We start from the raw sequence: 25,418 nt of genomic DNA, 5'->3' as shown, positions 1-25,418 counted from the left end.
AAAAGCCTTGTGTTCCTATTTTACATTTTTTGTCTAGGGCTGTTGGCGGTAGGTGCACCCAATTCAGCTGCTCTGCGCGCCAAGTAGGCGAACTGTTGCCATTTTGAAACATTTCATGTGTCTAAAGGAAAACGGTGGCTTCCCTGCAGGCCCAGAGAGCAAATCAAGTGCACTATAGGCCTACCGGATGGCTCAGATGACCGTGTCTGCAGTAACGTAGCAGGCATAAAAGAAAGCTACAGCAAAGTTGATACTGTAAGATTTCAAAACGTTTAAAACCATGACTAGAGTGAGTTCATGTTTAAGTTCTTACTCAGCACTGTCAACACTTTGTATAAGCCATAAAATGCTTGTTCTTCCCATTTCTACTCAGCGCTACAACAACTACTGCAGCAGTAATGAATGAGTAGGGAAGTGTATCTATAGGCTTGCATTGTTATTTTTAGCGGCTTTGGCTTTTTTTATATAGAGGAATATTTCACTCTCTCTGTTCATAGGAGTAACAACAATTTGTACACAAGGCACAATAATGCGGTGCGGCTCGAGATTCACCATCAGCTGGAAGACTGTGCCCCTTTTTGGTCAGTGTCAGTGGAGGAAAGGGAGAGAGGAGGGATGTTGAGAGTCGGTGAGTCGCTGAGACTGACCATCAGATGCAGGCACTATCAGTCCAGTAAAATAAAAAAGCAAATGATTTAAATGTATGCTCACCCAACTTTGCTTCACAAGTAATACAACAACAGATCTATTACCAGTGTGATCATATAGCCTAGCTCAAATTGTGATTTTTTTTAATTTTTATTTTAAATGGCCCAAACAATGCATTGGCAGGGCAACTCAAGCAAAGCCAATATGCGGTGCTAATGTATTAACAATATCAACGTTTCACTTTACTGTGGCAATTGTGAAACGCAATATTAGCCACTTTCAATGCAACATACCGACAAACTATGTAACAGATTTTATTGTAGGCAGAACGCTTCAGAGTAGGATTTTATTGTATTCACACACACTATTCAGCCTGTACTCTACACAGCCCGGTGCAGCATAAACAGTCAGAGCTGCAGTAGGCCTATATGCAAATTGACCATTGCCATTTTTGGATCTGTGCCATTTACTTTGAACTGGACTGTGTTTACAGCACTAGCGGTCGTGAGTAGATGTGCTTGTTTTGAGATCAAAAGCGAGAGCTGCATGTAGCCACGAGCGCACATTTTGTTCATATTATTAGCCCAGTTATAGGTAATTTATAGTCGGCAATAGGGGAGCGATTGCTTCCTACAAGAGCACAAAACATTTACATTTCTAGACATCTTTGAAAAGTGAGTCAGGTAAAGAGCTTTTTTTGTCTTAAAAGGGGTAGTTTTGTATTTTGAGACAGGCTTGAATAAGCTAAGTAGTCAAAAGGCAGAGGGTAGCATAATTTGTATGATTCTCTGTAATAAATGGTATGGGAATAATAATGCATTTTATTTTGTAAAGTGGTTTCTTGCATAAAACACAACATTTTCATTCACCTTGTATGAAGGACTAATGTCAATCCCTGCATGTTTTTTTATTCTTCTAAAGTCTCATGGAATGTAGTTCTACTTTGAACACCACACATTCGACGCTACTGTAGACTGAATGATAGAACAGCCATTTCCATTTTATAATGTTATGGGATGCATTTTCTCCATTGTTTTTGATGGTAGGCTACTCTGGTAGGCCACAGTTGAAGTCGGAAGTTTACATACACCTTAGCCAAATACATTTAGTTTTTCACAATTCCTGACATTTAATCCTAGTAAAAATTCCCTGTCTTAGGTCAGTTAGGATCACCACTTTGTTTTAAGAATGTAAAATGTCAGAATAATAGTAGAGAAAATGATTTAATCTTTTATTTCTTTAATCACATTCCCAGTGGGTCAGAAGTTTACATACACTCAATTAGTATTTGGTAGCATTGCCTTTAAATTGTTTAACTTGGGTCAAACATTTTGGCTAGCCTTCCACAAGCTTCCACAATAAGTTGGGTGAATTTTGGCCCAGTCCTCCTGACAGAGCTGGTGTAACTGAGTCAGGTAGGTAGGCCTCCTTGCTCGCACACACTTTTTCAGTTTTGCCCACAAATTTTCTATAGGATTGAGGTCAGGGCTTTGTGATTGCCACTCCAATACCTTGACTTTGTTGCCCTTAAGCCATTTTGCCACAACTTTGGAAGAATGCTTTGGGTCATTGTCCATTTGGAAAACCCATTTGCGACCAAGCTTTAACTTCCTGACTGATGTCTTGAGATGTTGCTTCAATATATCCACATAATTTTCCTGCCTCATGATAACATCTATTTTGTGAAGTGCACCAGTGCCTTCTGCAGCAAAGTGCCGTCACAATTTGATGCTGCCACCCCCGTGCTTCACGGTTGAGATGGTTTTCTTCAGCTTGCAAGCCATCCCCTTTTTCCTCCAAACATAACGATGGTCATTATGGCCAAACAGTTCTATTTTTGTTTCATCAGACCAGAGGACATTTCTCCAAAATGTACAATCTTTGTCCCCATGTGCAGTTGCAAACTGTAGTCTGGCTTTTTTTAATGGCGGTTTTGGAGCAGTGGCTTCTTCCTTGCTGAGCAGCCTTTCAGGTTATGTCGATATAGGACTCGTTTTACTGTGGATATAGATAGTTTTGTACCTGTTTCCTCCAGCATCTTCACAAGGTCCTTTGCTGTTGTTCTGGGATTGATTTGCACTTTTTGCACCAAAGTACGTTCATCTCTAGGAGACAGAACGCATCTCCTTCCTGAGCGGTATGACGGCTGCGTAGTACCATGGTGTTTATACTTGCATACTATTGTTTGTACAGATGAACGTGGTACTTTCAGTCATTTGGAAATTGCCTGAATGAACCAGACTTGTTGAGGTCTACAATAATTTTCTGAGGTCTTGGCTGATTTCTTTTGATTTTCCCATGATGTCAAGCAAAGAGGCACTGAGTTTGAAGGTAGGCCTTGAAATACAGCCACACCTCCAATTGACTCAAATTATGTAAATTAGCCTATCAGAAGCTTCTAAAACCATGACATAATTTTCTGGAATTTTCCAAGCTGTTTAAAAGGCACAGTCAACTTAGTGTATGTAAACTTCTGACCCACTGGAATTGTGATACAGTGAATTATAAGTGAAATAATCTGTCTGTAAACAATTGTTGGAAAAATGACTTGTGTCATGCACAAAGTAGATGTCCTAACCAACTTGCCAAAACTAGTTTGTTAACAAGAAATTTGTGGAGTGGTTGAAAAACTAGTTTTAATGACGCCAACCTAAGTGTATGTAAACTTCTGACTTCAACTGTAAATTATGACGAAATAGCCACAGTAGTCTACAATCCAGGTGTGGAAAGCTCTTAGAGACTTACCCAGAAATACTCAAAGCTGTAATCGCTGCCAAAGGTGCTTCTACAAAGTATTGACTTCAATGTTTTCACTTTGTCATTATGGGGTGTTGTGTGTAGATGTGGTGAATTTTTGAATCAATTTTGAATTCAGGCTGTAACAACAAAATGTGGAATAAATCAAGTGGTATGAATACTTTCTCAAGGTACTGTACCTACTTACATTTTGGAAGCTAATAAATTGCATTTAGTTAAAAGATAAAGACAAAATAATTGTAATCAAGTCGCTTTGGGTAAGAGCGTCTGCTAAATGACTAAAATGTAAAATACTATTAACATGTAAATATGTTAACAATAATATTTAAATATAACAGAATAAATAGCAGAAGAATAACTGCAGATGAAATAATACTGTAATTGAAAATTGTACACCCAATGAGAAAACATATTTGATGAGAATCACAACTAAAATCAATTCTAGCTCTTAAAGCTTAGGTAGCTTGCCCCTTTAAGAGCGAGAATTGGTTTTAGTTGTGATTCTCATCAAATATGTTGTTTTCTCATTGGGTGTACAATTTTCAATTACAGCATTATTTAATCTGCAGTTATTCTTCTGCTATATGTAAATATTATTGTTAACATATTTACATGTTAATAGTATTTTACATTTGAGTAATTTAGCAGACGCTCTTATCCAGAGCGACTTGATTACAATTATTTTGTCTTATCTTTTTAGTGCTTCACACTATCCAAACCCCACAATCGAATAAAGTTTGAAACTCTTAGGTTATAGATCACAATGCAAAAAATAAATAAATAGGAACTAACTTTGTGCATCCTTGACAATCACTAATCAATATCCAAAAACGGCACGAGTTTTGTCTGAAAGGGACCAAGTGTGAAAACAACCTTAAAAGAACGCCACAGGCAACAAACACTTGAGCCATCCCATGCCTCTACTTCACTTTATTTAGAGCCTTAATGGCAGGTATCCTAGCAACTACTAGACAAAATCCCTTGGCTGAATCCCAAATCACCCCCCTCCCCTCCATTTGCACGTTTACGCGCACCTCCTCCATTTGCACAAGTGTCCCAAAGCTGAGGGAGTGAAAATGATTGAAGGTGTAGGGGCTAATTAGACCCTCAGATAACCATTTTGACCGAGCCAGCCAGGTTGCAGGCATCAGAGTGAAGTGCTATCTCAACACACACGGCAAAATGTTTGAATTTCATACAAAAGAAAAGAGGTGTGCATAATTATACGACACATGCATTTGTTGATGACTGATTTCGAGACTTGACACATGTAACAAACGAAATACCTCCCAAATTAAACGTTTAACTGTTACTGAGGTTTATATCTTGTAAAACGACAGGGGTGGGGTTTATTAATTTGAATTTCATGCTTGTTTTATTATTTAAAAGTGGAACATGAATTGCATCATTCAAGTCAGGAGTGTGTCCCGAAGTTGATGGGTTTATTGAGCCCATCGCCACTCTCTGGAAGTCACCCTTGAAGTTTTGTCAGCAACACGTGATAACGGAGGGCCCTCTGAGCGAGTTGGTAGGAGAGGGGGGGTGGTTTGGGATTCACAACTTGTCTTTATAGCTAGAAGCTAGTTCGGACATCATCCCCAAGACACGGCAGGGCAGAGAGAGACATACCAGGCAAGGCAGGTTAGTTAGCATGGCAGAAACAAAGAGACAAAGATGGAACAAACATACACATAATACATTAAATTCATAACATTAACAATACTGTATATGTAGTTAAGGGAAAATGCATCAAATAAATTGTAATGGGATTTGTTGTGTTCAGAGATATAAAAACGATCACCGCAAATGTTTTAATCTTTTCGACTTGATTTCACAACTATCATATGCGCTGTGGAAGCTAAAATGTTGATTTGTTAAATACAGGCCAACTGTAATATTATCCGTCTGTAGCAGGAGAACAGAATTCAGTGAGATTGAACTGCACCTGACCCTCCCTAACCTCTGTCAGTGTTTGTCTTTCCATTTCAATGCTGTGCTGTAGTGTGTACAGGGGTTGTTAGCTGCAATGTTGTGTTCGAGAGCAGCTGAGTAGTGGGTGCTGTGATGCGCTGTGTTTACACACACAAACCACTTGTCCAGTTTATAATATAACAAAGCTCATTTTCCTTTGTGTTGGTGAAGAGACTATAATATCTAATGTAGCTTGGAAAGATGTTTAAATGTGTGGTGTAGATGTCAGGATAAATGGGCACAGTTTTAAATATGGCGTTGAGGTTTAAAAATACAGTAATTTGTCTACCAACAAACAATAGGCACAAATGGAGGCCTTTTGGAGGTAAATGATGGCTGGATGTTAGGGCAGTGTAGAGCGATTTCAGTGCCAACAAACTGTACATGGATTCAATATTTCTGAATTTATAATGCATTCATAAAGTGAACTTGTAATCATTGAATTCATAAAGTGAACTTGTATTTTATGATTTGAAACTGAAGATTGCATTCAGTTTTACAATTCAATATTTAAATTCAACATTTATCAAGTCTAGTTTCAAGCACAGACAATGAATGCAATATTGAAATAAATATTGAATTTAAATATTGAATTTTAAAACTGAATGCAATATTTATTCAAGTTCAATGGTTCACTTTGTTCATTACAAACCCCAAAATATTGAATTCAAATTCAATAGGCATATCTAAATACAAATTCAGAAATATTGAATTCAAATAAAATTTTGTTGGCACTGAAATCACTCCATTGCATTGGTGTAAAATTCCAAACTGTAGGCTACCTAAATCCTGTGAATGGGTTACACCCTTTCCTTACCTCTGGATGTCTGTGATGAGCCACCAGGCCCATGACCAGCCTCCCACCACATAGGTCTTCCCATCGGAGCCACAGCAACCACCTGTTGGCCAACACAGACAACATGAGCATGACATTGTAACCACTATCACTGATGATAACACCATAGCAATAGTACTGTATTTTACACTGAACAGACCATTGTTACAGTCATTGTCATTGCACCGCAGTATCATTATCAGAGTATTACACTATTATTAGACCACAGTAAACCAGTTAGAGGTCGACCGATTATGATTTTTCAACGCCGATACCAATTATTGGAGGACCAAAAAAGCCTATACTGATTAATCGGCCGATTTTTAAAAATGTATTTGTAATAATGACAATTACAACAATACTGAATGAACACTTATTTTAACTTAATATAATACATCAATAAAATCAATTTAGCCTCAAGTAAATAATGAAACATGTTCAATTTGGTTTAAATAATGCAAAAACAAAGTGTTGGAGAAGAAAGTAAAAGTGCAATATGTGCTATGTAAGAAAGCTAACGTTTCAGTTCCTTGCTCAGAACATGAGAACATATGAAAGCTGGTGGTTCCTTTTAACATGAGTCTTCAATATTCCCAGGTAAGAAGTTTTAGGTTGTAGTTATTATAGGAATTATAGGACTATTTCCCTCTATACCATTTGTATGTAATTAACCTTTGACTATTGGATGTTCTTATAGGCACTTTAGTATTGCAAGTGTAACAGTATAGCTTCCGTCCCTCTCCTCGATCCTCCCTGGGCTCGAACCAGCAACACAACGACAACAGCCACCATCGAAGCAGCGTTACCCATGCAGAGCAAGGGGAACAACTACTAGAAGGCTCAGAGCGAGTGATGTTTGAAACGCTATTAGCGCGCGCTAACTAGCTAGCCATTTCACTTCGGTTACACCAGCCTCATCTCGGGAGTTGATAGGCTTGGAGTCATAAACAGCGCAATGCTTGACGCACAACGAAGAGCTACTGGCAAAACGCACGAAAGTGCTGTTTGAATGAATGTTTACGCGCCTGCTTCTGCCTACCACCGCTCAGTCAGATACTTGTATGCTCAGTCAAATTATATGCAACGCAGGACACGCTAGATAATATCTAGTAATATCAACCATGTGTAGTTAACTAGTGGTTATGATTGATAGTTTTTTTTATAAGATAAGTTTAATGCTAGCTAGCAATTTACCTTGGCTTACTGCATTCGCGTAACAGGCAGTCTCCTTGTGGAGTGCAACGAGAGAGAGGCAGGTAGTTATTGCGTTGGACTAGTTAACTGTAAGGTTGCAAGATTGAATCCCCCGAGCTGACAAGGTGAAAATCTGTCGTTCTGCCCCTGAACAAGGCAGTTAACCCACCGTTCCTAGGCCGTCATTGAAAATAAGAATGTGTTCTTAACTGACTTGCCTAGTTAAATAAAGATTAAATAATGGTGTAAAAATAATACAAATCGGCAAAATCGGTGTCCAAAAATACCGATTTCCGATTGTTATGAAAACTTGAAATCGGCCCTTATTATTCGGCCATTCCGATTAATCGGTCGACCTCTAAAACCAGTATCATGGTATCAGACCTCAGTTTGAAGAGCTGAGGTACCAGGGAGGAGTGGGTGGTAGTTGTTAGAATATAGGTCAATAACTCAATCAAACTGAATGTAGACTGGGATTGAAATGCTTTGCTACAGTACTATACCAATGAACCATAAAGTCATAGGGTATCAAGTCAACCAAAGCTGTACCACCCCTCCACATGCCTACAAACAAACCCAATTTAGTGTTAACCTATTAGTGTCATATTGTATGTAGTGTTATTCCCCTCTTAGTTCAGTGTATTTGTGAGTGTCTTAGGCCTCATGTAGAAACAAGTTATTTAACTGATTTACAGTCACAACAAGCCTCCTGTAGACCACAAACTAAACCCTCTCACTAAGAACTTCCCCTGGCACTTACACTTCCCCACATACACCAACAAACCCCAATTGATGGTGGTGGTGACACTTCTACTGCAGGAAAGTTAGCTCACACGCAAATGAGAAATCAAGTTCTGGAAAACACAATTGTGCTAACAAATGGCAGTTATCAAAAGGGTTTTTACTGGTAGTAGTTGTCGGCCCCCCAGGCTATGATAAGGTCTAGAGTAAATAAACTAACAAAGACAGCTATCACATTAAGGGGATTATTTGGCCACTCCCTTCATTCTTCCGACAGGTTAGATGACTTCACGAAAACGATGCATGGCGCATTGATGGGGCAGAACGCTGTGTTATGATTCTTGACGGTCAAATAGTTGCTAGCTATGACAAGGAAGCTGCCATGTGGGGAATCGTAGGCAGCTCATATCTTGTTATTGATACCATGTCTTGTTGAGGTGTTTTGACTCACCACGTCTATGCTAATATAACATTTGCTAGCTAGCTAGCTAACCAACAAGTAACAATGTATTTGAGAGAAAAGTGCTCATTGTGCAAATGTATTTATGTTTTCAATAAAATATCATTTAAATGTTGTCAATCTTTTGTTTCTAAGTTAACCCGACCAGTTTTGCTCCACGGTTGTGCACACCTCGTGTTTGTTGCGCAACAACCCACCAGTCTATTATAGCTGCCTTTCAGAAGGAGCAAAATCAGTTGAGGAGTGTTGAGAATGACTGTCAGCTGTAAAGGGCAACCAGGGTCGTGTTCAATAGGGCACACTGTAGAGAAATGTTTCATGCCAAGGGAACATTGTCTGTTCATCTACCCAGACAAGCATGTGCAATATCTCTCCCAAATATGAGGAAATGCAGTTTGCCTAAGGTACTGTAGACCTGAGAGAAAATTAAAGAATCATTCATTGCATGAACCACCACCATAATAAATAGCCTAGCATTTTCTTGACTAAACACAAGAGTTTCTAAGCTTCCTTGCTTCCTAGCGGATCATATGGATCATGATTGTAAGTCGCTCTGGATAAGAGCGTCTGCTAAATGACTTAAATGTAAAATGTAATGAGGACAAGGTTTCATGTCACATTAATAAAATGTCTGCTGTTGTTTCTCACATGATTTGTGTGATTCAATCATTTTATAGTGTGTGTGAGAGAGAGAGAAAAAATAAAAAAAATATCAACCCTTACAGTAAATTCATCTAAGGTATTCTGGCTCTGATAAACCACTCGCAATACAGGGTTAAAACTCACAGCAAGCAGTACCATCTAAGGGCGTCAAGCATTTCTGGCTGTTGACCAGAAATGTCCAGCTTTCACGACACCCCCACACACGAGGGGGACATGCTGGCTTGTCTTGACTGCAAACAATCTCCAACTTACTATTAGGCCTATAGAATGACATTTTAGCTGCAAGGGCATCCCGCTCAGAGGCTATTTACAGTGCCTTCAGAAAGTATTCACACCCCTTGACTTTTTCCACATGTGTTACAGCCTGCATTTAAAATGGATTAAATTGAGATTGTGTCACTGGCCTAGACACACACAATACCCCATAATGTCAAAGTGGAATTATGTTTATTGAAAGTTTTACAAGTATTCAACCCCTGTTATGGCAAGGCTAAATAAGTTGAGGAGTAAAACTTAGCTTAAAAAAGGTCACAATAAGTTGCATGGACTCACTCTGTGTGCAATAGTGTTTACCATGATTTTTGAATAACTACATAAACCCTGCATCCCACACATACAGATAATTGTATGGGTAAAAAAGATAAAGCAGACATTAAATATCTCTTTGAGCATGGTGAAGTTATTAATTAACCTTTGTAGTGATTGGGTGTATTGATACGCCATCCAAAGATTCTGGCAACCGAGACAGGAAGGACGCCTGTGAGGAAGGAAACCGCTCAGGGATATCACCATGAGGCCAATGGTAACTTCAAAACAGTTAGAGTTTAATGGCTGTGATAGGAGAAAACTGAGGATGGATCAACAACATTGGAGAGATTTATAGCCATTAATCTAAAATAATTCATAGATTTTAAACAAAAAACACTTTCCATTTGTCAGACAGACAAGACTAACATGAGATGACAGGTGAGTTCATAACAAGTTCAGAAAGCCAAGCTAGAGCTCTGAGACGTTCACAGCAATGGGGGCAGACATTTTGATCAAGACTGATCAAGAAATGTTCTCACACTAAACATACAAATACAATTTAAAAATCTAGATGACTTTTATGCAATATTGCCCAGCCCTACGTGCTGGTCAGAGACTCCCAGTACCATTCAGCACTCATTGCATACTGACATTTTGTAATAAGGGGTGTGGGCCATATTACAAGATGGACGTCTTAATGCAGGTCTCCAAAGTGGAGAGGAGCAATGCTGAAACGGACCAAGGACGGATGGATTATTTCAGTGCCTGACTTGTAGTCACAGCTGCTGCTCTGCTTCCCTCAGAATACTTCAGATGCCAGACAGACTCCACATACTAGAGGCCACCATGGGAATGAGTGGAATTTACCCCTTAAAAAGCATGGCATCACATTTTGGCTCGCATCATGCCTGGTTGATTCATTCGCTATGGCTAGGCCTTTGTTTCTTAGAATAAAAAAAGTTTTGTAAAATAGGACCTTTATTTTTTCTTCTAAGAGAAAATCATAAGTGTTACTCGTGGGTGGTCTGTTCATAATGGACAGTTATCAAATTGCATTTGTCACATGCACCAAACACAATAGGTGTAGACCTTAGTGAAATGTTTACTTTCAAGCCCTTAAAACAACAATGCAGTAAAGAAAAAGTGTTAAGTAAAAATAATAAATGGATAAAATAACAGTAGCGAGGCTATATACAGGGGGTACCAGTACAAAGTCAATGTGCGAGGGCACAGCTTAGTCGAGGTAATATGTACATAGGTAGAGGTAGAGTTAAAGTAGGTAGAGTTAAAGTGACTATGCATAGATAATAAACAGAGAGTAGCAGTAGCGTAATAGATGAGGGTGGGGGGGGGGGGACAAAGCAAATAGTCTTGGCAGCCATTTGATTAGTTGTTCAGGAGTCTTATGGCTTGGGGGTAGAAGCTGTTAAAAAGCCTTTTGGACCAAGAATTGGCGCTCCGGTACCGCTTGCCGTGCGGTATTAGAGAGAACAGTCTATGACTATGGTGGCTGGAGTCTGACAATATTTAGGGCCTTCCTCCGGCACCACCTGGGATAGAGGTCCTGGATGGCAGGAAGCTTGGCCCCAGTGATGTTTTGGGCCATACCCACTACCCTCTGTAGAGCCTTATGGTCAGATGCCGAGAAGTTGCCATACCAGGCGGTGATGCAACCAGTCAGGATGCTGCAGCTGTAGAACTTTTTCAGTATCCTGAGGGGGAATAGGCTTTGCCGTGCCTTCTTCACGACTGTCTTGGTGTGTTTGGCCCATGTTAGTTTGTTGGTGATGTGGACACCAAGGAACTTGAAGCTCTCAACCTGCTTCACTACAGCCCCGTCGATGAGAATGGGGGCGTGCGATGTCCTCTTTTTCCCTGTAGTCCACAATTATCTTTTTTGTCTTGGTCACGTTGAGGGAGAGGTTGTTATTCGGGCACCACACGGCCAGGTCTCTGACCTCACCCTATAGGCTGTCTCATCATTGTCGGTGATCAGGCCTACCACTTGTGTCGTCTGCAAACTTAATGATGGTGTTGGAGTCATGCCTAGCCACGCAGTCATAAGTGAACAGGGAGTACAGTAGGGGACTGAGCACTCACCCCTGAGGGGCCCTCGTGTTGAGGATCAGCGTTGCGCATGTGTTGCTACCTACCCTCACCAACTGGGAGCGGCCCATCAGGAAGTCCAGGATCCAGTTGCAGAGGGAGGTGTACAGTCCCAGGGTCCTTAGCGATGAGCTTTGAGGGCACTATGGTGTTGAACGCTGAGCTGTAGTCAAAGAATAGCATTCACGGCCTCCCGGGTGGCGCAGTGGTCTAGGGCACTGCATCGCAGCGCTAGCTACGCCACCAGAGACTCTGGCTCTGTCGCAGCCGGCCGCGACGTCCGTGGGGCGACGCACAATTGGCCTAGCGTCGTCCGGGTTAGGGAGGGTTTGGCCGGTAGGGATATCCTTGTCTCATCGCGCACCAGCGACTCCTGTGGCGTGCCGGGCACAGTGGGCGCTAACCAAGGGAGCCAGGTGTTTCCTCCGACACATTGGTGTGGCTGGCTTCCGGGTTGGAGGCGTGCTGTGTTAAGAAGCAGTGCGGCTTGGTTGGGTTGTGTTTCGGAGGACGCATGGCTTTCGACCTGCGTCTCTCCCGAGCCCGTACGGGAGTTGTAGCGATGAGACAAGATAGTAATTACTAGCAATTGGATACCACGAAAATTGGGGAGAAAAGGGGGTAAAATTTAAATTAAATAAAAAAAATAAAAAATAATAGCATTCACAAAGGTGTTCCTTTTGTCCAGGTGGGAAAGGGCAGTGTAGAGTCCAATAGAGATTGCATCATCTGTGGATCGGTTGGTGCGGTATGCAAATTGGAGTGGGTCTAGGGTTTCTGGGATAATAGTGTTGATGTGAGCCATGACCAGCCTTTCAAGGCACTTCATGGCTACAGACGTGAGTGCTACGGGTCGGTAGTCATGTAGGCAGGTTACCTTAGTGTTCTTGGGCACAGGGACTATGGTGGTCTGCTTGAAACATGTTGGTATTACAGACTCGGACAGGGAGAGGTTGAAAATGTCAGTGAAGACACTTGCCAGTTGGTCAGCGCATGCTCTGAGAACACGTCCTGGTAATCTGTTCTGGACCTGCGGCCTTGTGAATGTTGACCTGTTTAAAGTAGGGATGCACAATATATTGGTAAGCATATCGGAAATCGGATGATATTAGCTAAAAATGCCAACGTCGGCCCGATGTCTAGTTTAACACCGATGTACAAAACAGATGTCAAAGCTGACGTGCATACCTATATAAATGTAGGTAGATGACATAATGATGCCACAAAAAATATAGCACTACACGTGCAACACAGCATTCCTAACCTAGCCCACAATGTCTGCTGTGTGGATTGAGCAGTCAACAAGTCGAGCAGTCATTTGAAAGAGTAAATACATTTCAGCGAGACAACTTAAAGACAAAATCCTTAAAGCCAAGATAATGAAATTCATTGCCCTTGACAATCAACCGTTCTCTGTCGTGTATGATGTTGGTTTCGCCGACTGGTCGAGCACCTCAAGCCCCGGTACACACTACCAAGTAGGTGCTATTTTTCAGGATGTTGCCCTACCGGAGTTAAACAGTATTGTTGAAACGTAAATCCATAAGCTACTTGCTATGGGCGTCACTGCTATTAGCTTCACGACTGACATTTGGACGAGTGATGTCAGCCCCATGAGCATGCCGAGTCTGACAGCACAGTGGGTCGATAAGGATTTTGTACTGAGGAAAGCCTTATTGCATGCACAAGAATGTGCTGGTTTTCATACCACTGCTGCCATTTCAATGGCATTTGAGAGCATGATTGAAACATGAACACACTACTAGCTCCATTCGAACTACGAACTTGAGAATAAGCTCATCAACAGTGTCTGCAGCAGACGACATGATACCCTCTGTCATGGCATTGAAACGCCTACGCAACAAAACTGCCAACACAGACCGTGAGGTTAACATGGAAAAGACTCTACTAGAGGCTGTGAACAAGCGATTTGGTGGCATTCTCTGAGCCTCTTTACTGTGTCGCCACCATGCTCGGTACAAGGACCGCTACTTTGATGCAGACAAGAAACAGGGGTTACGTGAACTGTTAGACACAGCTGGACAAGATGGAAACGGACACCATGACAGTGCGCACCGAGGAAGAGAGGCCACGGACAGACAAAGCTGAAACTTCAATGCTTGACATGTATGATGAAATCCTGGTTGAAAATGAAACGACTGAACGATTCAGCACAGCAAGTAAGTGAAAGAAATAGGTTTTGATTAAGTTTTACAGGTAATGGGGACATACGTAAATGCCAACAAAATAACTTTGGTCAGTGCGTGTTTCAACTATTTAACTGAACTAGAATGCTTAAAAGGCTGCTAAAATTGTAAATATCGGTATCTTTTTGGCAAGGAAAATATCGGATATTGGCCAAAAATGTCATATCGGTGCATCCCTAGTTTAAATGTCTTACATCGGCTACGGAGAGCGTGATCACACAGTCATCCGGAACATCTGATGCTCTCATGCATGCTTCAGTGTTGCTTGCCTCGAAGCGAGCATAGAAGTAATTTAGCTCATCTGGTAGGCTCGTGTCACTGGGCAGTTTACGGCTGTCCTTCTCTTTGTAATCTAATAGTTTTCAAGCCCTGCCACATCCGACGAGCGTCGGAGCCGGTGTTGTACGATTCGATCTTAGTCCTGTATTGATCCTGTGATGGTTCGTTGGAGAGCATAGCAGGATTCCTTATACGCTTCCGGGTTAGAGTCCTGCTCCTTGAAAGCGGCAGCTCTACCCTTTAGCTCAGTGCGAATGTTACCTGTAATCCATGGCTTCTGGTTGGAGTATGTACGTACAGTCACTGTGGGGACGATGTTGTCGATGCACTTATTGATGAAGCCAATGACTGATGTGGTGTACTCCTCAATGCCATCGGAAGAATCCTGGAACATATTCCAGTCTGTGCTAGCAAAACAGTCCTGTAGCTTAGCATCTGCATCATCTGACCACTTCTATATTGACCGAGCCACTGGTGCTTCCTGCTTTAGTTTTTGCATGCAAGCAGGAATCAGGAGGATATAATTATGGTCAGATTTGCCAAATGCAGGGAGAGCTTTGTAAGCGTCTCTGTGTGTGGAGTAAAGGTGGTCTAGAGTTTTTTCCCTCTGGTTGCACATTTATCATACTAGTAAAACTGATTTAAGTTTCCCTGCATTAAAGTCCCCAGCCACCAAGAGCACCACCTCTGGATGAGCGTTTTCCTGTTTTCTTATGGCCGTATACATTTACATTTACATTTAAGTCATTTAGCAGACGCTCTTATCCAGAGCGACTTACAAATTGGAAAGTTCATACATATTCATCCTGGTCCCCCCGTGGGGAATGAACCCACAACCCTGGCGTTGCAAGCGCCATGCTCTACCAACTGAGCCACACGGGACCACGTATACAGCTCATTGACTGCAGTCTTAGTGACAGCATTGGTTTGTGGTGGTAAATAGACAGTTATGAAGACTATAGATCAACTCTTGGTAAATAGTGTGGTCTACAGCTTATCATGAGATAGGATTTGCTCTCCCGAGGTAGAGGAAATCCTCAAGACTGCCTTACTATTAGATTTCGTGCACCAGCTGTTGTTTACAAATATACACAGACCGCCACCCCTTGTCTCACCGGAGGTCGGCTGTTCCATCTTGCAGATGCAGAGTAAACCCCGCCAGCTGTATGTTATTCACGTCGTCAATTAGCCACGACTCGGTGAAACATAAGATATTACAGTTTTTAAAACTTCTTCGGGCTAGGGGGCAGTATTCAGAAGTTTGGATGAATGAGGTACCCAAAGTAAACTGCCTGTTACTCAGGCCCAGAAGCTAGGATATGCATATAATTGGTAGTATTGGATAGAAAACACTCTAAAGTTTCCAAAACTGTTCAAATAATGTCTGAGTATAACAGAACTGATATGGCAGGCAAAAACCCAAGGACAATCCATCCAGAATCTTTTTTTTCAGCTCACCCTTGATTACTATGGTTGTCAATGGGAATATAAAAGGAATACCTCCCAGATTACAGTTCCTATGGCTTCCACTAGATGTCAACAGCCTTTAGAAAGAGTTTCAGGCTTGTTTTTTGAAAAATTTGCTAGAATTTGTTGTTTTAGTAAGTGGCTCCCATTTTGGCTGTAGTGTTTGTTGCCTGTTCCGGTGAGTGCGTGTACTTCGTTATTTATCTCCGGTAATGGTCTCCGGTATTCTCAGTCTTAAATTTGATCTTTAATTTACATATTAGGGTACCTGAGGATTGATTAGGAACGTTGTTTGATATGTTTGGAAGACGTTTATTGGTACCTTACGGGATTCATTTGTATGCATTTTGAACGAGGGAAACCAGTGGATTACTGAGTCTAGCGCGCCAATGAAACAAACTTTTTCGGGATATAAAGAAGGACTTTATTGAACAAAAGGACCATTTGTTATGTAGCTGGGACCCTTGTGATTGCAACCAGATGAAGCTCTTCAAAGGTATGTGATTTATTTTATCGCTATTTCTGACTTTCGTGACGCCTCTGCTTGGTTGGAAAATGTATGTAATGCTTTTGTGTGCAGGGCGCTGTCCTCAGATAATCGCATGGTGTGCTTTCGCCGTAAAGCCTTTTTGAAATCTGACAAAGCGGCTGGATTAACAAGAAGTTAAGCTTTTAAATGATGTATGACACTTGTATTTTCATGAATGTTTAATATTACGATTTCTGTAATTTGAATTTCGCGCTCTGCAATTTCACCGGATGTTGTTGAGGCCGGGCGCTAGCGGCACGCCTATCCCAAAGAGGTTTTAATGTCCCATTGGTAGGATATTAGTGATCGTAGTTCGTCTATTTTGTTATCCAATGATTGTACGTTGGCTAATAGGACTGATGGTAGAGGCAGATTACCAACTTGCCGTCGGATCCTTACAAGGCACCCTGACCTACGTCCCTGATATCTCTGTCTCTTTCCTATGCGAATCACAGGCATTTGGGCCTTGTCAGGTGTCTGAAGTAAATCCTTCGCGTCTGACTCGTTAAAGGAAACATTTGTCCAGTACGAGGTGAGTAATCACTGTCCTGATATCTGGAAGCGCTTTTCGGTCATAAGAGACGGTGGCAGAAACATTATGTACAAAATAAATTAAAATTACATGAAAACTCACAATAGCACAATTGGTTAGGAGACCGTAAAACGGCAGCCATCTCCTCCGGCACCATTATGAATTTTATGGGGGGATGAGAGAAGCTAGCCTGTGCCTTAACCTAACTTTGACCCCCTAAACCTAACCCCAGACCTTAAACCAAACCATAACCCTAAAGTTACAAAGACAGCTCATGTACTTGCTCAACAGCTTGCATCAACTCTTCGGTCAGTTGCAGCATGGTCATCTAGTGACAAAAGGAAAAGTGAGGGTCACTGTAATGTGGATCATGTGACCATAATTCTTCCTGACATTTGGGTTCTCATAGTCATCTGGTGACTTATACCTCTGGTTTCAACACAATGGAAAATCCAAGAGCTGTTCTTTCATTCTGTAGTAAGGAATGTAGTCCTGATAGCCAACAACGATGAGACAGCCTATAGGGAGGTCGTCAGAGACCTGACAGTGTGGTGCCAGGACATCAACCTCTTCCTCAACGTGAGCAAGACAAAGGAGCTGATCGTGGACTACAGGAAAAGGAGGGCCGAACACACCCTCATTCACATCAACAGGGCTGTAGTGGAACGGGTCGAGAGTGTCCACATCACCAACAAACTATCATGGTCAGAGGAAGGCCCCAAAAATTGTCAAAGACTCCATTCACCCAAGTCATAGACTGTTCTCTCTGTTACCGCACAGCAAGTGGTACCGGAGTGCCAAGTCTGGGCCCAAAAGGCTCCTTAACAAAAGATGTCAGGAAGACCCCCAAGCCATAAGATTGCTGAACAATTCATCAAATGGCCACCCAGACTATTTACATTGACACCCCCTTTGTTTTTACACTGCTGCTACTCGCTGTTTATTATCTATGCAGTCACTTTACCCTTACCTACATGTACAATTTACCTTGACTAACCTGTACCGCCAGTGCCTGTACCCCCTGTATATAGCCTTATTATTTGATACATTTTTCTTCTTTATTTTAGTAAAAATTTTCGTAACTTTATTTCTTGAACTGCACTGTTGGTTAAGGGCTTGTAAGTAAGCATTTCACATTAAGGTCTACACCTGGTGTATTCGGGCCATGTGGCAAATAAAATAGTAGACAGGAAACTGGTTTCTCAAAGAGGTTATGATGAAACCTCTTAATTATATGAGCCCACTCTACCTACTTTCCTTTTCCCTATGCTGCTTCCTTCATTAATTCCTGATTCAATAACATCTAGACTGTTACACGTCTAAAAGTGTCATGGTGTTACTGTTTTTCCAACTTTTTCTCATGTGTGTACCGCTGTCTTACTTTTACCCCCAACTCTTTTCTATACCTCCTCCCATTCACTCTTGTGCAAATCATTTCTGCTTTCTTTGATTAGAGCCAATGATTAGAGGTCTTGGGGCCGAAACGATCTCAACCTATTCACAAACTTTAAATCAAAACAGTCAAACTCAGTCAAAACAGAAAATGTGTCAGTCTGTCTCTTGTGAAAACAGTGAACAACTTGTGAACATTTCTGAATTATAATACACCATGACAGCGCAATACACAAGGGGTGGAACAGTGGCAAAGGTACCCACAGGACAAACAGAATAATATTAGTCTGAGGAGAGATTAAATAGCATTAATACAACAAAAATAATTCTAAACACACCTTTAGTTTACAAAGTTAAACAGATGTATTATACACCCCAAACCACAGTCAAACTACTGCAATCTGTACAAGACGAGTACAAATCTGATTCTTCTATAACCAACGCTACATAAACAATCAAATCTGATTTTGCTGAGTGATTTGTAATCATACTATCTGTCTCAATAATAACTTTCTACAAAAGACCAAGATAACATAGCCTAGCTACTCATGTATCCTAGTGGACCGAGCGAAGTCTGTCCTTGAAACTGCCTGAAAATGGCATTGTAATCTTTCAAGGCATATACACAGCTACATTTACCAACATAACATAGTTAATTGCAGTTCTCCAGTGCTGCTACAGATCAGGGTCTGTAAAGACGGAGTCCGTTTCCAGAACTTAAAAGACCTCACGCTACATCTAATGTCTCGAACTTAACTCATATGGATGAAATAAAGCAATCAGCAATACTTCCACAAATTCCATTGGTTTGCTCAGATTTCACATGTCACGAGTCATGACAACCGCTCTCTCATATTGCCACACTGCAAATAGAAGGCTACAGGCAGTCTAGTATCCAGAAATTACATTTTCAGATGCAAAAAGCATATCTTTCTACCATAGACTATCTCTCGAACATAATTATTAAAACCTATTAATAAAGTTATTTATAATACGTTTAGAGTTGTACTGTATTTCATGGGTAATATTCCATTAGCTACAATCACCGTGGCTTTAACATACCAGGCCAAATTTCATACCATTTAATCTGTATTACGTAAATCTGCTATGACATTTGTGGTCTGAATGTATAGGTAACTGTAAATCGCTCTAGGTAAAATCGCCTGCTAAATGGCTAAAATGTCAAACGTATTAGACCTGACATCACAGACAGCCTGACATACGGGAATGGGCACCACCCCGCTATCATGTTCCCTCCCCTCACGACTCGGAGCCCGTCATTCATAATCACAACGTTCCTACTTCCCCAAACGTGAAATGCGCATCAATTACTTGATTCATAACGACATAAGTGCGATTGCGATGCTGTTTACAATCACATGGTGTCCCGTAGAAGTGTGGCATCTAGAGAAAAAAAAATTATATACGTACCCATCTCCTGCCCTGAGGAACACATGATAACAGCAGCGTTTAAAATAACTGGAAACTCGGAAAAATAATTTAGGTCGGAAAGTCGGAGCACTAGAAAAGAGGCCCGAGTTGGGTGACTGACCGTTCAAATCGATTTTTCCCAGTCCAAGCTCGATTTTTCCCCGAGTTCCGTTGTTTTGAACGTAATGAAGTCGGAGATTCCGAGTACCCAGTTGTTTTGAACGCGGCAACTGTGAGTCAGCTATCCGTGATCTAGCTAGCTAGCTAACATCAGAGGAATATAGTAACTGTCTACATTTTCAGAACTGGTAATGACACAATGACGAGGTTATCCATTGGGATAATCACGCGCCAATGTGCATGTCACTGTGTAAATAACAAGTGAAAGTAACATTAACTTACACGTTAAATTAATATTTACAAAGTTGATGATGAATGTAACGGTACGTACCTGAAACAACAAGGGCCTCATTTGGTCCAACAGTATGACAATTACCCATGTTATTTCAAAAGGCGTATCCCAAACCAAGTGCGTGTGTTGCCTAAAAATCTTCTTCTACTGTATTATGTCAGTCCACAAACACACGGTTGGCGCGTGCCGGTCCTCAAATGTACTTGCGTAACCCCTGCTTTATTATACAGTTTTTATCGACACTAGGCTGATTCGATTATACTGAACCGTGGGGCACCGGTCTATGGCACGTGACGTAACTGGACACAATGGTGAGGGAGGAGCGCCCATCTCAAATGAAGGGAATGCAATGAACTTTCAACCAGTGCAAAACACGTCTACCCGGGACAGATGAATCGAATCCCCTCATTGATTATTTGTACGGCTCCTCGATCCGAGAAAGAACAACAAATGCTCCTTTAGCGCTTTCTGTTTTCCCCTGTTAAAGTGGCTTAGTATTCGTCCGATTGTAATGACCATTTGGGCGTCAGCACATCTCCCACCGCACTTGTTTATGCACATACAGACAAGTGTAGAATTTCACCAGCAGGCGACACTACACTACAATAAATGGTGATAGGGTCGGGGACTCATGGAATGAACGTGTTCCATAGTGGTTGTGGGCTGTTTATCGCTGAAGTAGGCCTACTGTGTACAGTATGTCAAGTGTTTGACCAGCAGGTTGATCTATTTTGCATCATTGTGCCTAGGAATAAGTATTACCAATAAATCACAGTTCAAACGTGTAGTGTGTTATTGTAGTATTTACCTGCATTTTGAAGGAACCATCAACATACTGTATGACCCTCATCATCAATTGATCTAAAAGGTATTTCCGCACAGGGTGGGCAAAGGAACATCAGTTCGTCCACAGGATTTGATTTGGATCAACTTGGTTTTAGGCATAAATGGAATTTGGAGGTGGGATTAGTGTTTTGTCAGAATATTATCTGATTTGTTCAAAACTTGGTCCAAGATAAGATACAATAAATGTAGCGGTACCACAGAGGAACCAAGAAATTAAGAGCGACACTACGGCTGACTTTTTGGAGCGACACCACGTCTGTCTTTTGGGGCCTTTATGTTGATCTGCAATAATATTATGAAAAGACAGGACAGGAATACATCAGTCTCCAACGCACCATCTGACAAATTGTTATTTCAAATTGATTTGCCTGTTTGTGGGTGTTTGAAGGATCTGCATTTATAAGTGCCATTGCATTGAGCACAGCCATTACACTTGTAATTTCCATCCAGTAATTACAACGCAAATAGACGTTGTTCAGGAAAATCTTGGGGTGGTAAATCAGAGTGTACCAATTGGTCTCTGAGATTTCTGCCCCGCGAAAATACGACCAAGGGAAGGTCCGAAAACACATTACCGAGACTATCATCGGATTTTATGATGTGCCAATGTTTGTGAACGATTCCCTTAATTTGTTCAGAGCGCTTTGAATAGTGGGTAGTTAGAATGCAAGAATGCGTCTTTTTGCGAGACTGCACTTGAAAAAGGTCATGTCTCGTTTTGTTTTGAATTTTCTCAATGGCAATATTAATATGATAATTTTTGTACCCCCTCTCCTTGAACTTTCTTTGCGTCTCAGCCATATTTCTGTCGAAATCTGATTGTTTTTTGCAAATTCTTTTGATTCGACAGAATTGGCTGTAGGGCAAACTATTTTTCAGGGGAAGTGGGTGACAACTGTCAGCCCTCAACAAACTGTTACGATCAGTAGGTTTCCTGTAAAGATCAGTGTATAGAACATTATTTTCACACAAGATCAGAAGATCAAGAAAACTGATTTGACCTGTATCAGATTGCATAGTAAATATCAAATGTTCAGAACAGGAGTTAAGAAAAGCATGGAATGCCTGGAGCTGTTTTGCATCACCCCTCCATAGAACAAAAATATCATCAATATACCATTTCCAAATAATGATAGGCAAGAAAACATTTTTGAGAGGATTGAAAATAGACTGTTTCTCCATGTAACCCACATACAAATTAGCATAGTTAGGAGCCATGGGCGATCCCATAGCAGTACCCTTCGTCTGAATAAAGAAATCATTTAAAAACATGAAATAGTTATGTGTGAGTACTACCCCTCAGGATTCTGGCCATCGAGAATCCAGGCAGAAGTCCTTTGATCCTCTGAATCCTCATCCATATCAAATATCAGTTTTTGGTCACTGCTGTCGGTGTGTCTTTCCATGTGATCACATGGACCGCTGAATCGCACAAGTCAGCAAGTCTTCCTTTTCCTCTTTCCTTTCGGTTTGCCAAGAGAACTCGGTCTCCAATCTCTCGGGCAGTACCTTTCACTCTCTTGTTATACTGCCTTGCTGCTTTTTCTGAGCTTCAGTGGTGTTGGCCTTGGTGATCCTGACAGCCTCTCACAGGTATTTTTGGAACGAGTCGACATACTCGTCATGAGTCAACACGTCTTCGTTTTTCAAGGTGCTTCCAAACACAATGTCCACTAGCAGCTGTGGAACTCGGCCGAACATCAAATAGAACGGCACGAATCCTGTCATTTCGTGTGTGGTAGAGTTGTACGAGAAGGTGAGCATCTGTATCATCTGGGGCCATCTTTCTTTTGCTCTCGCTGGCAACGATCGGACCATGTTACCATTCGTGCGTTTGAATCTTTCAGTCTGACCTTTGCCCATAGGACGATATGGAGTGGTATGGGACTTTTTGACTCCTGACACTTGTAGCAATCCAGCAATTAAGTGACTCTCAAAGTTTGCTCCTTTGTCTGAGTGTATCCGCTGGCGAAAACCATAGACACAGAAGAACTGGTTCCATAACTTCTGGGAAACCACTTTTGCTGGTTGATTCGGGCAAGGAAACGCATGTTCCAGCTTCGTAAAATGGTCTGTGATGACGAGTACATCAACGCTCTTTCCATCCCTTCCTTCTGCTGACCAGAGGTCTATGCACACCAGTTCCAACGTAGTGCTGGTCTGTAAAGATTCCAATGGTGCCCTAGTCTCTGGCTCCATTGTCTTGCCAACCACACAGCACTTACAGTAGGAGACATACTTCTTCACTTCCCTGTCCATCCCAGTCCAGAAGAACCTTTGACGTACCAGATGGAGGGTTATAGTCTGGCTTTGTTGGCCAGCTTCGTCATGGGTTCCCCTCAGAACGATGGCTTAAAGGGAGTCTGGCACCACCAGCTGGTGCTTCTTCTTGCCAACTCTGTCCTTAGATCTTCAGTAGAGGATCACATCCTTGATTTAGAATTTATCCCAATGCTTCAGTATTCTCAAAACTTGGGCAGTCTCATGAGGTCTCTCTCTCTGCGAAGGTCCCCTCCTTCTCTCAACAAAGTATGCCACTCGGGCCAGCACCTGATTCGCCTTCTGTTTTCTACTTATCACATCAGAAGAAAGGACTGGAAGAGTAGCCGCTCCCCCTTCTTGCTGAAGGATGCTGGCAGAATACTGGGCTAATTGGAAGCTGCGCACTGGCACACTCGCATCCCACTCCAGACAGGATTCCAAAACTGCTTTCACTCCTTCAGAAGAGACTTGAACTAGGATCTTGCCACCTTGGATGTTGACTGACAGTGTGAATGCTTCCTGGATGGACTCTGAAATCACATACTCTGCTCCATATTCTGGGAAATCACTTGCCTTCCTAGCTCCAATGAACGGCTGCCGACTAAGCAGGTCTGCCAGGACATTCTGAGGCCCAGGGATGTACTTCAAGTCAAAGTCGAGGGGGCCAGTTTAGAGATCCACCGTTGCTCACAGGTGTCTAGCTTTGGTGTCGTCATTATATAGGTCAGGGGGTTGTTATCTGTTAGGACTGTGAATCTATTCCCCTTCAGCCAATGGGTGAACTTATCACACACAGCCCACTTAAGAGTGAAGAACTCTAATCTGTGTGCCGGGTAATGGGACTGGGACCTCGACAGAGTCTTCAAATCAAAGTTTATTTGTGACGTGGGCAGAATACAACAGGTGCAGACCTTACAGTGAAATGCTTACTTACAGGCTCTAACCAATAGTGCAAAAAGGGTATTAGGTGAACAATAGGTAAGTAAAGAAATAAAACAACAGTAAAAATAAAGGCTTTATACAGTAGCGAGGCTATAAAAGTAGCAAGGCTACATACAGACACCGGTTAGTCAGGCTGATTAAGGTAGTTTGTACATGTAGATATGGTTAAAGTGACTATGCATATATGATGAACATAGAGTAGCAGTAGCGTAAAAGAGGGGTTGGCGGGTGGTGGGTGGCAGGACACAATACTGATAGCCCGGTTAGCCAATGTGCGGGAGCACTGGTTGGTCGGCCCAATTGAGGTAGTATGTACATTAATGTATAGTTAAAGTGATTATGCATATAGGATAAACAGAGAGTAGCAACAGCGTAAAAGAGGGGTTTGGGGGTGACACAATGCAAATAGTCCGGGTAGCCATTTGATAACCTGTTCAGGAGTCTTATGGCTTGGGGGTAAAAACTGTTGAGAAGCCTTTTTGTCCTAGACTTGGCACTCCGGTACCGCTTGCCATGCGGTAGTAGAGAGAACAGTCTATGACTGGGGTGGCTGGGTTCTTTGACAATTTTTAGGGCCTTCCTCTGACACCGCCTGGTGTAGAGGTCCTGGATGGCAGGCAGCTTAGCCCCAGTGATGTACTGGGCCGTACGCATTACCCTCTGTCGTGCCTTGTGGTCGGAGGCCAAGCAGTTGCCGTATCAGGCAGTGATGCAACCAGTCAGGATGCTCTCGATGTTGCAGCTGTAGAACTTTTTGAGGATCTCAGGACCCATACCAAATCTTTTTAGTTTCCTTAGGGGGAATAGGCTTTGTCGTGCCCTTTTCACGACTATTGTTTGTACAGATGAACGTGGTACCTTCAGGTGTTTGGAAATTGCTCCCAAGGATGAACCAGACTTGTGGAGGTCTACAATGTTTTTCTTAGGTCTTGGCTGATTTTCTTGTTACTTACAACCTCATGTTAATCGCATAAGCCTACGTTAGCTCAACCGTCCCGAGGTTGGGACACCGATCCTGTAGAGGTTTTAAAGTTGCCCGTGGCATTGTCATAGGATGCCACTTTTCCAACAAAACAATATTTCTGCCCTGCTTGAGCTCCCCCGGGCAACTTTAAGTGCTGTTATTGTAAAGTGTAAACGTCTAGGAACAACAAGGGCTCAGCAGCGAAGTGGTAGGCCACGCAAGCTCACAGAATGGGACCCAGAATGCTGAAGT

General features: G+C 42.0%; 1 protein-coding gene across 4 annotated transcripts in view; it reads right to left on the bottom strand.

Annotated features, from left to right (window-relative positions):
- Window positions 1–20,419, bottom strand: part of LOC139532244 (flotillin-2a) — a 35,526-nt gene extending 15,107 nt beyond the window's left edge. Inside the window, exons 1-2 of one of the 4 annotated variants that reach the window (XM_071329633.1) lie at window positions 20,192–20,419; window positions 6,194–6,275 (exon numbers count right to left, since the gene is read on the bottom strand). In XM_071329633.1, coding sequence (XP_071185734.1) covers window positions 6,194–6,275; window positions 20,192–20,240 — 131 coding nt within the window. In that variant the 5' untranslated portion in view covers window positions 20,241–20,419. Of the gene's footprint in view, window positions 1–6,193; window positions 6,276–19,740; window positions 19,893–20,191 lie in introns of those variants that run through there. The other 3 variants (XM_071329625.1, XM_071329643.1, XM_071329652.1) reach the window with 3 other exon arrangements.
- Window positions 20,420–25,418: the final 4,999 nt, after the last annotated feature.

The sequence above is a fragment of the Salvelinus alpinus genome, chromosome 1 (assembly GCF_045679555.1).
Source record: "Salvelinus alpinus chromosome 1, SLU_Salpinus.1, whole genome shotgun sequence".
Lineage (NCBI taxonomy): Eukaryota > Metazoa > Chordata > Actinopteri > Salmoniformes > Salmonidae > Salvelinus > Salvelinus alpinus.
The sequence above is the reverse complement of the archived record's forward strand: the minus strand, read 5'-3'. Positions and strand labels throughout refer to the sequence as shown.